Here is a 10,909-nt window from a genome sequence, read left to right on the forward strand (position 1 = left end):
CCATTCGTCGCTGTCGTTTGTCGCTCACCGTGTGTCGAGCCCATAACACTGGTGGTTGACAGAACGCCTTGCACCAGTCGTTTGTTTCATGAAGTTATTTGTGTGAAACTAATCAACCTGCAAACGTCAGCTAGATACCATTTGAACGATCCATGCATTTATCTGTGAGCAGCTCTTGAGCCTTTAACGGTGCAGCAACTCTGAACAGGATGCTGATAAGTGCTCTAAACACAGAAACGCAAAAGGGAAATACGCTCCTGAACTCATTCGTGTTCTTATGCAATAGTTAAGCTCTGGACTCTCCTCAAACTTGTAGAGGAAAAACAGGCACACACAAACAGCAACACCAAAGCAACACTGGTGTTGGGTTAATTATTAACTCATGAGATCGGTTTGAACTGGGACTTGATAGTTAAACATGTTCAAAAACTATTTCACAAACTTGTACTGCATGAAAACAGGCTTAGAAGCGTATCAGCACACATGCTGCTGAAGAATAAACTGTAGTAGTGTAAAGGCTGCCTGCTTGGACTGCAATTTACTTTGCAGAGTCTTTCTTCCTGCCTTCACTGACAACTGGTTTTCTTCTCAGGATAGTAACATTATTCAATACACAGTTTTCATGTAGATTGAAATATCTCAAAAACTACTGTATGACCTAGTTTAAAAATTTGATCAGGCATTCATGTTGAGAGGGTCTTAGTGGTCCCCCGACTTTCCTTCTGATGCCACTGAGAGGCTCTTGATTTTTTTAATTTTTTTTTTAATTTAAACATAACAATGACGACTGAATGTTTTAGGCATAGAATTCTTGTTAAAAAAAATCAAATGTTATTGTTTTGCATCCTTAAGATCTGTAATGCATAATGATGCAATAAACTGCCACATTTAAAGAGTTATGCAATGTTTCAATTCAATCAATTCATTTAATGATGTGAAATAATAGTTTCAAAATGGTCAATTTAGCAAACTTTCCTGACAGCTTGATTTCTCATGATACAGAACTAACTGTGTGCTGACAAACACAAAGCAGGGTATCTAATTCTTTTTTTCCTAAATCAGTTTACTAAGCCAAATTTGTTCAAGGTTAGCTCCATAATGTAGTAATGCCATTTTAAAAAGTTCAATTGCACATTTCTGTAGCAGAATAATTTTCAACAGTACAACAGATGACAGAGACATCAGAGACAGATTATATATCGATTTTGACTAAATCATCTTGTTTCAGCTGCTCCTTTTAGAGGTCACTATAGTAGATCATCTGGCTCCATCTCACCCAATCCCAAGCATCCTCATATGTCTCACCAACCTTCTGCATGCCCTCCTTAACTACATCAATGAATCTTTTTTGTGATTTTCCTTTTCTTCCTTCCTTCCTTCCTTCCTTCCTCCTGCCTGGCAGATCCATATTTCACATCCTTTGACTAATGTGTTCTCTTTCTCTTCTCTTCACATGTCCAGAACATCTGAGCCTTGCGTCTCCAACTTTGTCTCCAAAACACTCAACCTGAGGTGTCCCTCTCTCTTTTCTAATCCTTTCCACCCTGGCCACTCCCAACAAAAATCTCAGCATCTTCAACTCTGCCACCTCCAGCTCGGCCTCCTGTCTTTTTGTCAGTGCCGCTGTCTCCAAACCATACATCATAGCAGGTTCCTCTTTCTTTTTCTTCGACCAGCAACAGCGTAGTTTCCACCGGCACCCTCTTGGCCAACAGCACCGGAGGCAGTCATTGTTAACCCAGGCTCTGACCAGTCCAGTATGGAAAATGTCATTCTTGATGATCCACATGTTAGCAAAGATTTTACACGGGATGCCCTTCCTGGTCGAACCCTAACAATTTATCCGGACTTGGGATCGGTAGTGGGAGTGCACTGGCTTGTGGCCCCCAAACATCACAGTCATCCATTCAATAATGTGATTTTCCTCCTAAATGTTAGTCTTGTCATAATCTGCACTGGTTGTGTGATAGCGTCTCTCAAGCCCGGAATGGCAAACAAGCTTCTCTTTGGGGCGAAGTTTGGAAATTCCCGCTCTTCAGCCCGACCACCTGTGCACCATCAGTCTCATCGAGCACTGTATAAAGGGGCCAACTTCTTCACCCAGTCTCTGCCAGGTTCTCTGCATCACTACTCTAGTAATAAAGCTCAACCTCAGTTTCTGCTCATTATTTTAATTTCCTGTGTTTACCATCATTCCTTTGTCTTTAGAACTTACCTGACAGCTGAAGAGCACTAACCCAGTCATTGCCTTCAACCTTCTCCTGCAAGCTGGATCCCAGTTTCTCTGGAACTCAGAACTGGGAACAAACCTCGCGACACCTGCCTAGACTGCTGGATAACTCCTGTCTCCTCTGTTCCTCATTGACCTTCCCTCCTCCTTCAACCAGGAAAGAACCCCAGTCTCCTCGTGTCTTCATTGGTTCTGCTCTTGGCCTAGCAGTCGTGACAAGTCTATACACAGTCAAAATGATATGGATGCCTTTTTCCTGGAGTATTTCTCCTTTTGTGTGGGTTATTCCTCATTTCATCAAGGCAAGCCTTCACTGCCCCACTCAGCTCAACATTCCACTGGGTGCTTGGGCTCCTTGACTCTTGTGTTGGTCTTGGCTGGTGATGGTGAGCTGGATTAAGGTGTTAGTTTCTCTACATTTTTGTGTAGTTTGGCTTTAGCATTGTGAATAAATAAGTTTGTAGTATTTGCTTTAGAGACACAAAGGTAATATTCTGTTAAGCTTTTGGCATATTTGAAGTACCTGAGTACAGTTCACAGACTCGAGAGAGCATCTGAAGGATAAAGGTGTATTTGTATTTGAAGAATTTACAGGCAGCGAAGCAAGTTGAGTGAGATGAGAAAAGCTGGGCAGGTGAGCTCAGAGATGAGCGAAGGAGGGAGAAGCAATGCTGCAGATTGAAGAGGTTATATGTTGGAGTGGTAAAACACAAATGGCAGCGTGTTGAGGTAGAAACTACAAGCAATTAAGCTTGATTCTGGATTCTGGTAGAGGACCTGAGGAGGGTGCAGGCTCATTTCCTGTGCTTATGGCAACAGTGTATATAGGTTTAGCTGAAAGAACAGCTAATTCTGGGCCCTGTACAGAGAATGAGGGAGGTGGGTAACTAAGAAAGGAAAAAAAAGGAGACATACTTGAGGAGGCATTAGGCAGGATGGTGTGCGTGCAGGGTAGCTGAGAACTGCAGGTAGGAGGATTATCAGAGGGCAGTCTCAATCTCCTGGTTAACTTGCTCTCGGCTGCTAAAGTGAGGTTGATAACAAGAAGACAGAATGTGTGTGTGACTCACAGGGACAAATGCAATGCCTTCCAGACCTATGAGGTGAAGAACCCATCATAGAGACAATAATTAATGGAGTCATAGAAAGGAGGAAGATGTGATTCACCAAGAGGTCTACAGTCTCATTCGCTGACGGGAGTTTGGATAAGGCAGGAAAATGAGCAGCAGTCAGTCATGCAGTTGGCTCTGAAGACTTTGTAAATTCAGCCACTAATTTTGCCCTGGTAGAGGATGAGATGGTGTTTGGATACATCTTGTCTGTGGGAAGGGTGGTCAAATACCCTCTGCATCTCCTGGGTTTAAGGTAAAGGAGAAGCAGATTTCTGGTTGTGCCTCAGCGTAAGGGAACTCCTGTCAATGAGCTGATCAGATAAGCTATGCAGGAGTGGACAGTGGCATACATGTACAGCTATAGCTCAAAAATCATGGGACAGTGAATTAAGAAGGTGAGAAAAGACAAAAGGCTCACCAGGTATTTGAAGAGCACTACAGGGCTGGTTAAAGGCTAGAGAAACCCAGAGAATTTCCTCCAGGAGAATAACGACTGCTATTCTGGATTGGGGGACGGGCCAACATCTGTCTCTGTCTCTGTATCTCTGCCAGGTTCGTTTTATGATCAGATTCTTTTGTAAAGACAATTGTGGAGAACCCAAATGCAGTAGTAGCAGCATACTTTTCTTCCTGTGGTCTGGAGTTGCTCTTTTCGGTGAGGGTGCTCTTAAATTTAGCGTCTAATTGCCGAGCAGTGCACACAATGTCATCCTCCGTTAGTTACGAGTGAAGTGATCCATTTTATGGAACATAGATGTTAGGTTCATGAGCTATAGAAAGAAAATCCTGATTATAAAATTTTGTGTAGATATGACACAGACAGCATGTGCAAACAATAGCAGAAAACACAGATCTGTGCACATTTGAGTAAGTTCCTAACTGTTGATGAAGGAGCTTCACATGGACCTGAGTGTGAAGACTCTGAATTTACTTCTCAACAATTAAATACATTTAATTTATAACTTTGTTATTCTGTTGACAGATTTGCCACCTCCCATTGTTCTTATTTGGGAGCTGGAATGATTGCTCCCTTGTACTACATGCAAACATACAGATGAAACTCCTCTGGCACCATGGCAACAAGGGCTAGAAATCATTAAAAATCAGATCTATATCAGATCTGCAAATTAAAGTGGAAATGCTGATTAGTGAACATCACCTGTCACCTCCCTGCCACTGCCCCTTAATCACTCTGCTCCACCTCTCCTCCTGCAGCTGAGCTGAAACCACACCCTGCTGCCATACCTGAGTCTATAGATCCTCACAGTATCAAGTTTTTAGTTATTTATGGCCTGATATCACTATTAACTCTGCCTATTCATCACTGTATTTTCCAGTTTCAAAAATTCCCAGATATATGTGGACATTTCTCTCACTTAACTTCAGGTCAAAATCATTTTCTTACCTCTTTTTCTCTTCTTTCTCTTCTCTTACCACCTAGCTGGGCATGACTGCCCCTCCCTGAGCCTGGTTCTACCAGAGGTTTCTTCCTGTTAAAAGGGAGTTTTTCCTTCCCACTGTTGATTATTGGGGGGTTTTTTTGGGGGGTTTTTTCCCCAAATGTGGTGCAGACATAGTTAAGTGAACTGTTTATAACTAGCTGCTCTCTGAAATTAAATAAAAGCTGTTAACGTTTGATGCCTGCTCTTTCCTTTCTCTGCCTCTTTTAAGTTTTATTAGCAGCCTTGTATATAGCATACAGTTTCAGTGTTGTCATAGCCAGCTGCTTGGACATCAAGGTTCAGACCCTGGTAATTTTGTTTTAGAGCTTTAAATGTAACATATGAGGGCAAATTCGTTTGTATTATTTACTTTATGTAAGTAAAGGATTCACAAGTGTTTTGCATTCAGTCCTGTCACACCGTACTGGCCTTGGAACAAAAACTTGGATTCAATAATTGTACTCCTCAGAAATAATTAAAACATCTCAAGTCTACTCTCAGGACCTGTGAAAGGAAAGCATTTCTGTTATTGTTGCCTGCCCAAGTATTTCAAACTCCTACACACAGATGACAGCCTTTGCACAAAAACAAAAGTTTTACAGAACCAGTTCCTGCGCTCTAACGACCTGGAAGGAACGATGAGGAATGGAAGGGGGCAGGCGGTCTTTGGGTGACATCAGGAGCGCCACACCCATCTTGGATTATAAATACAGTGTGGACGCCTTCAGTGATCCTTTTCCACAATCAAGACTCTGTTGCCGAGAAGTTTGAAGCGCTCACTGCTGCAGTAATCATGGCACCAGCTGGAGAAAAGAAGGTACAGCAGGAATGTGCGCGACATACTTAGAGTTGTGTTTGCTTGTTTGGTTTAAAGTTTCTGTTCGTGTTGCATGATTTCAATTTTAAAGAGCGCTCTGAACTTGAAGCAACTTTTGCGCAATGGGTGTCTTGGAGCTGTCAGCTTCCAGGGAGGCGAGTGCGACTATCGCGTGTGTGTGTGTGTGTATGTGTGTGTGTGTGTGTGTGTGTGTGTGTGTGTGTGATTGCTCGTTATCTTTCTGCAGAACATTTTGGAGCGCCTGAATGCGGGAGAGGTTGTTATCGGGGACGGAGGCTTTGTCTTCGCCCTTGAGAAGAGGGGTTATGTAAAAGCCGGGCCGTGGACACCCGAAGCTGCTGCCGAGCACCCCGAAGCCGGTACAACTCTGCTTTATCTCCATTTACATCTCAACGTGCGATTCCTGTTTTGAGTGCTGAATGGGAGATGTCTTTGTTGCAGTGCGGCAGCTGCACAGGGAGTTCCTCAGAGCCGGTTCCAATGTCATGCAGACATTCACTTTTTACGCCAGCGATGACAAACTGGAGAACAGGGGCCACACTCAGCGCTTCACTGTGAGTTTGTTAATGTGCAGCTGCTCTGAGGGCTCATCAGTCATGCAGAGGGGCGGGCGGGGGGGTGCCAACAGCAAAGCGCGTAAACAGAAACATTGTGTCCTCTTGATGTTAACGTTGACTCACTTTAGAGTTTTTTTTTTTGTTTGTTTGTTTTGTTTGTTTTTGTTTGTTTTTCCCTGACCCACAGGGGCGCCAAATAAACGAAGCAGCTTGTGACCTGGCCAGGGAGGTGGCCAAAGAGGGCGATGCTCTGGTGGCAGGCGGAGTTTCCCAGACCCCGGCCTACCTCAGCTGCAAGAGTGAGGAGGACGTCAAGGCCATCTTCATGAAACAGATTGATGTCTTTGTCCAGAAAGATGTTGACTTCTTGATCGCAGAGGTATGCAGCAAAGCTTAAATATTCCCCTTCTATAAACTTAAAGCTGCTTTTGATAAGAGATCGCTCACCTGGAAATTTAGAAGAAAGCTTTAATGATCTTGTCATGGTGCAGATTTGAAAAACAAGATCAATAAAACTATCTCAGCGGGTTAGATTCTCATCTTACCTCATGTCACGGTTGGATAACTTTATTAATGAGTTTTTAACTTTGTTTTTTTTTTTTCTTTTCATGCATTTATCTATTTTGTCTTTGCGTATCCATGTATTTCCACTCTTGTAAGCTTGTCAACAGCCCTAATGGTGACGTCTGGAGGGGGTGTTCCACCCATGTCATGATTGCATCATTCAGGATATTCGGAATGGGAACATTTAACAAAATGTACAATTTTCCATTCAAAAAAGCTCCTGATTTCCTGAGCAGAGGTGTAGTGTCATGCATATGCACTGCTTTTGTCAAAGGGATGTACCAGTTATAAGCATACAGTCTACATCCGTGGCGTTTACAGCAGGCAGAAACTTGACAAGATTCAGGCCTCTGTAAAATTGCAGCAGTCCTAAGGAGATGTGGTTTCTTGAGATAAATATTCTTTCCAAACCATGTGCGCAACGCTAAAGATTCACAAGCAACTTCAGATGTAAAATGAGTGAAGTGTTCAGATTCTTAATGCAATAATGCAGCACAGTAAAATGTTGATTTGAAGCCACTGTGTACCCAGATACCAAGATGCAAATGCACAAGCAAAGCTGCAAAAATATTGGAGCCCACATTTACTAAAAATTTCCTTTTAGAGGGAAAGTAGTAAATTCACCTGTTCATGTCTGAACTGAACCATTAGGCAAAGGCATGTCTCTTCTGTTTGCTCAAATTCCACAGGTAACTGTATTAAGTGTACCCTTAAAATGTTTGCGAACCAGTTCTCATTTACAAACACATTTCTTATGATTCTGTACTGTATTAATTTACTTGCCATAACACCTGTGTGAACAAACATCTTGGATTCAGGTGCATAAGTAGCCTGCTGACATTTTAGGGATGATTTGCTATACATGTGCCTTTAGAGCCTGAACCAACACTAACACTCGTCACCTGTGACATGCAAACTGTCAGTGAAACCTGCTTTATGGCAACATTTGGCCACTGGGTGGCAGCAGAAACCACTAGAAGCACAACAATGACTGTCAACTTCAGTTTATATTTTAATTTAAAAATGTTGACCAGCTAGTGACTTGCCTGTTTGGTGCTGAGCAGGCTGTGTCCAGTAGGTGGGTAGAAGGGTGTGGTTTTTTTTTTTTGGTTTTTTTTTAAATTTGGCTTTTTAAAACTAACCAGAAAAACCAAAAGGATTAACCGAGAGAAGCGGTAAGTTTCTGTAGACCTGGGTCAGGCTCCCACTACAACTGTAAATGGGGTTTGATAATTCAACTGTCTTTATATTTTGTGATTCCTTGCAGTACTTTGAGCATGTGGAAGAGGCTGAGTGGGCTGTCCAGGTTTTGAAATCAACTGGCAAGCCAGTGGCTGCAAGTCTGTGTATTGGACCCGAAGGAGACCTGAATGGAGTCAGCCCTGGAGACTGTGCAGTCAGACTTGTCAAAGCTGGTATGACGATCTCCTGGACTTCTCCCATAATTTGAAACAAATGTAGTATGTAATGGGGTGTAAGTGTATCTGGCTTCCTCATGATTCAAACAATCGTGTGTAGTGGATTTGGCCAGATACCCAGACAAGACCGCCATGAATCCAGCTCACCTAACTGGAAGAACAGTTACACCTGTGTCAGCAAGTTGTCTTCTGTAAAGAGAGCCTATATGCTTCAAGTTGTTTGCTGTAATGAGACTCTGCAGCATCTCTCTATTCTCCTCTGCCTGCATGGAATACTGAGCCATGTTGGAAGAAATAGTGCATTCAGTCTCTTAATGAGGCCTCAGTGTGGTATTCAGAGTTAATTGTATCCCATAATACATTGACAGTTGCTGTTTTGTGTCATACCAGGGTAAATGGCGGTCTGGTAGTTTACAAACTAACTGGTCTTGTTCAGTGTAGATGGGCTGGTGTGGGGTATTGTGCATGCTGCACACTGGATGGATACAGTGGGTGAGGCCATAATTAGTATTACACTTGCTTCCCCTGCTGTGAAACTGTTCACTGTGTTTTAGTGCCCCATTAGTTAAGTCCAAGGTCTTGTTTTTGGGGGCCGGCTATCTTCAGCTGACATGGATGTGTGGACATGTGGAATTTTCATGTGATGGCAAAGTGTCCACATGTGCCAATCATTTTGACATTGTTTTGATAATGTCAGATGCTGACAGTCTTTCACATTTAGTTGATCAACATGTTTCCAGATGACTTATTTTAATTGCTTTGTCAATAATTGTCTAAACTAGGCTATGCCATATGCAATTAATCAGGCCTAGGCCTCTGCTAAAACCAAATGTGGGTGGTTGGACAGAAATCTGCAGTCCTGACTTGCAAGGTCAGTCTAGATGCAAACTTGCAATTTCTGCAAAGTTTAGACTATAAATTGTGCACCAGTGACTCAAAATATCTTGCTTTTGTGTTCCAAAGCTTCAGTTACCACTGTCTCCACATCCACCAAGAGGACATTTTAGCCTGCTAGTGGTATGAACCCCTCATCTTCCAAACTCCATGTGCACAGGCCGCGTTCATTTGTACAAGCCCATGTTGATGTAGAATCATTTGCTGCCATCCAGTGGTGATACGAACAAAGACACTGAGACAGTTGGGAATGCACACTGCTACAACACATCCAGCATTAATGGGGCTCAAAGTAACAGACTGCTACCAGTTCTCAAGGATTTTCCATATGGTTCTGCAACAGTTTATTGCCTCAGTGAACCCTGATCCATATATTTTTTTTTTTTTTTTTTTTTTTTTTTTTTTTTTTTTTTTCCCCCCATATCTTCTCTGTAGGTGCTGATATTGTGGGCATTAACTGCCACTTTGACCCTGAGACCTGTGTGAAGACTGTGAAACTGATGAAGGAGGGTGTGGAGAAGGCTGGGCTGAAGGCTCACTACATGTGCCAGCCACTGGCCTATCACACTCCGGACTGCAGCCGCCAGGGATTCATTGACCTGCCAGAGTTCCCGTTCGGTGTGTACAAACACAAAACACACCTTCTCGGTCCAAATTGAAAATGGAGGATCCTCAAAAATAATCATCCCTTCCAACAGGTCTTGAGCCAAGGATCTTGACCAGATGGGATGTGCATAAATATGCCCGGGAAGCATATAATGCTGGCATCCGCTTCATTGGAGGCTGCTGCGGATTCGAGCCTTATCACATCCGTGCCATAGCTGAGGAGCTGGAAGCTGAGCGGGGTTGCCTTCCTGCTGGGTCTGAGAAGCATGGTAGCTGGGGTAGTGGCCTGTCAATGCACACTAAGCCTTGGGTTAGAGCTAGGTAGGTATCCCTTCAGTTCTCTCAAAGTACCTCAAGATTATATCCACTGATTTTTCAGACAGCTTGACACTACTTTTAGGGCCCGTCGTGACTACTGGGAGAAGCTGAAGCCTGCCTCTGGCCGCCCCCTCTGCCCCTCCATGTCCACACCTGATAGCTGGGGCGTCACCAAAGGCCACACTGACCTGATGCAACAAAAGGAGGCTACTTCCAAGGAGCAGCTGGAGGCTCTGTTTGACAAAGCCAGCCAAGGTCACTGAGCTCCTGTCTGAGGCCTTTGAAGAGGCGAAGCCAAGGGGTGGCGTGAGAAGGCCTACTCACACATTCCCCTAAGTTTACATACCAAAAAAGATCGAAATGCTGAAGTTCTCTTTTTAGGACCATTCTTACTGTGCAAGACCAGTATTGTATGCTAACCTTTGAAATTGGCTTTCCAGACTAACCAGCACTGTTTTATGACTATCACAGCTGTAAAAATGTGAAATTACTGTGACTACAAACAAGTAGCTGTGAACACACCCGAGTGATGGCTCAGTGCTGTGTGTCGTAATAAGAAAATAAAACTTTAAAAAGAGAAAATGGCACTGATTTTATTTTTTTCTAGAAAGGTCATTTTGAAAAAAATAAGAATACAGAATACTTTGGTTCAAAAATTGCCTGTAAAATGGTAGATAAAGAAAATTAAGGGCAAATTCAATGTGGTTTGTAGATGGTACTGAAGCTTTAATTATAGGATTTAACATTCCATAAATTCAACTAGGGAAGGCATATGATGGGGTGGCAAGAAGAAAAACAGTTACATGAAATCTGTGCAGGGCATGTATGAGGATAACGTGACAGCGGTGGGGTAGGATTATATCAGGAATCTGCTCTGAGCCCCTTGTTTGTGGTGTGATGGACCGGTTAATGGAGGAAGTCAGGCAGGAG

General features: G+C 43.1%; 1 protein-coding gene across 1 annotated transcript; it reads left to right on the forward strand.

Annotated features, from left to right (window-relative positions):
* Window positions 1-5,509: 5,509 nt before the first annotated feature.
* bhmt (betaine-homocysteine methyltransferase) lies at window positions 5,510-10,540 on the forward strand. The gene is made up of 8 exons (XM_030742425.1): window positions 5,510-5,601; window positions 5,849-5,981; window positions 6,064-6,176; window positions 6,367-6,558; window positions 8,011-8,158; window positions 9,491-9,673; window positions 9,754-9,982; window positions 10,062-10,540. Exons 1-8 carry the CDS (start codon window positions 5,578-5,580, stop codon window positions 10,240-10,242), a joined length of 1,203 nt encoding a protein of 400 aa, XP_030598285.1. The 5' UTR covers window positions 5,510-5,577; the 3' UTR covers window positions 10,243-10,540.
* The last annotated feature ends 369 nt before the right edge of the window (window positions 10,541-10,909 follow it).

The sequence above is a fragment of the Archocentrus centrarchus genome, chromosome 12 (genome assembly GCF_007364275.1).
Source record: "Archocentrus centrarchus isolate MPI-CPG fArcCen1 chromosome 12, fArcCen1, whole genome shotgun sequence".
In the NCBI taxonomy this organism is placed as follows: Eukaryota; Metazoa; Chordata; class Actinopteri; order Cichliformes; family Cichlidae; genus Archocentrus; species Archocentrus centrarchus.